Source organism: Belonocnema kinseyi, chromosome 5 (assembly GCF_010883055.1).
Source record: "Belonocnema kinseyi isolate 2016_QV_RU_SX_M_011 chromosome 5, B_treatae_v1, whole genome shotgun sequence".
Taxonomy (NCBI): Eukaryota; Metazoa; Arthropoda; class Insecta; order Hymenoptera; family Cynipidae; genus Belonocnema; species Belonocnema kinseyi.
The window spans coordinates 111,591,764-111,592,562 of record NC_046661.1 but is presented as its reverse complement, the minus strand read 5'-3'; the positions used below and the strand labels follow the sequence as shown (position 1 = coordinate 111,592,562).

At 25.4% G+C, this 799-nt stretch overlaps 1 protein-coding gene across 1 annotated transcript in view; it reads right to left on the bottom strand.

Annotated features, from left to right (window-relative positions):
* LOC117173479 overlaps positions 1 to 495 on the bottom strand; it is an 8,221-nt gene extending 7,726 nt beyond the window's left edge. The window contains exon 1 of the mRNA XM_033362082.1: positions 298 to 495. Coding sequence (XP_033217973.1) covers positions 298 to 426 — 129 coding nt within the window. The 5' untranslated portion in view covers positions 427 to 495. The remainder of the gene's footprint in view (positions 1 to 297) is intronic.
* Between the last annotated feature and the right edge of the window lie 304 nt (positions 496 to 799).

Below are 799 nucleotides of genomic sequence, written 5' to 3'. Positions count from 1 at the left end.
AACAGTGTTAGACGACGAAATTGGAAAAAATGAGATATATTTAGAATAGAGTAGAACAGAAAAATGTACAAGGAAATTTATTTATCAATAAGATGGAAATGTATAGGATGAAATAAATTTAGAATACAATACGATAGCAACATAAAGAATTTGATGAAATTGGACAGATTTATAAAAGATAAGGTTAGCAATTAATATAATTTTCGAAAATATGAATAAGATATAAATTGATTGGTTTTAAATTTGGATGATTGATTTTTTGAAATATGCATATAGTTAATTGTTTGATCAAGTTACCATTTCTGAATCATTGCTGATGTTTTTCTTGATGTGTGATGTTCCATTATTAATTGTAGAAACAACACTTTTTCCTATAACTTGAAGACAAATTACTGAGATGATACAGATTAAAAATAATAATTTCATTTTGGCTCTTTAACAAAAAATGATCTATATTCCTTAAACTTGAATGGGAAACTGCGTTGCTACCTCAGAGCAAATTCTACATATATGTACTTTTGTTGGATAGACTCCCAAGGCAAACGAGTTTAAGACTAAAAAAAGAAAAGAAAAGGATTCTTTCTAAAATGATACTGCCGTATTGAAACGTTTTTCATTTTATTAAAAAAACAAGATAAGCTGTTTATAAGGAACTCATAAGATGTTTATTAAAATTTTTTACTCTTTGTAATTATTAAAAAAAAAATAGTGCCTCTGTTTGATAAACAAAAATACAAATGGTTCCAAGAAAAATGGGTGAATCTAATACTAGAGAAAATAGAAAACAAAAATTATAATA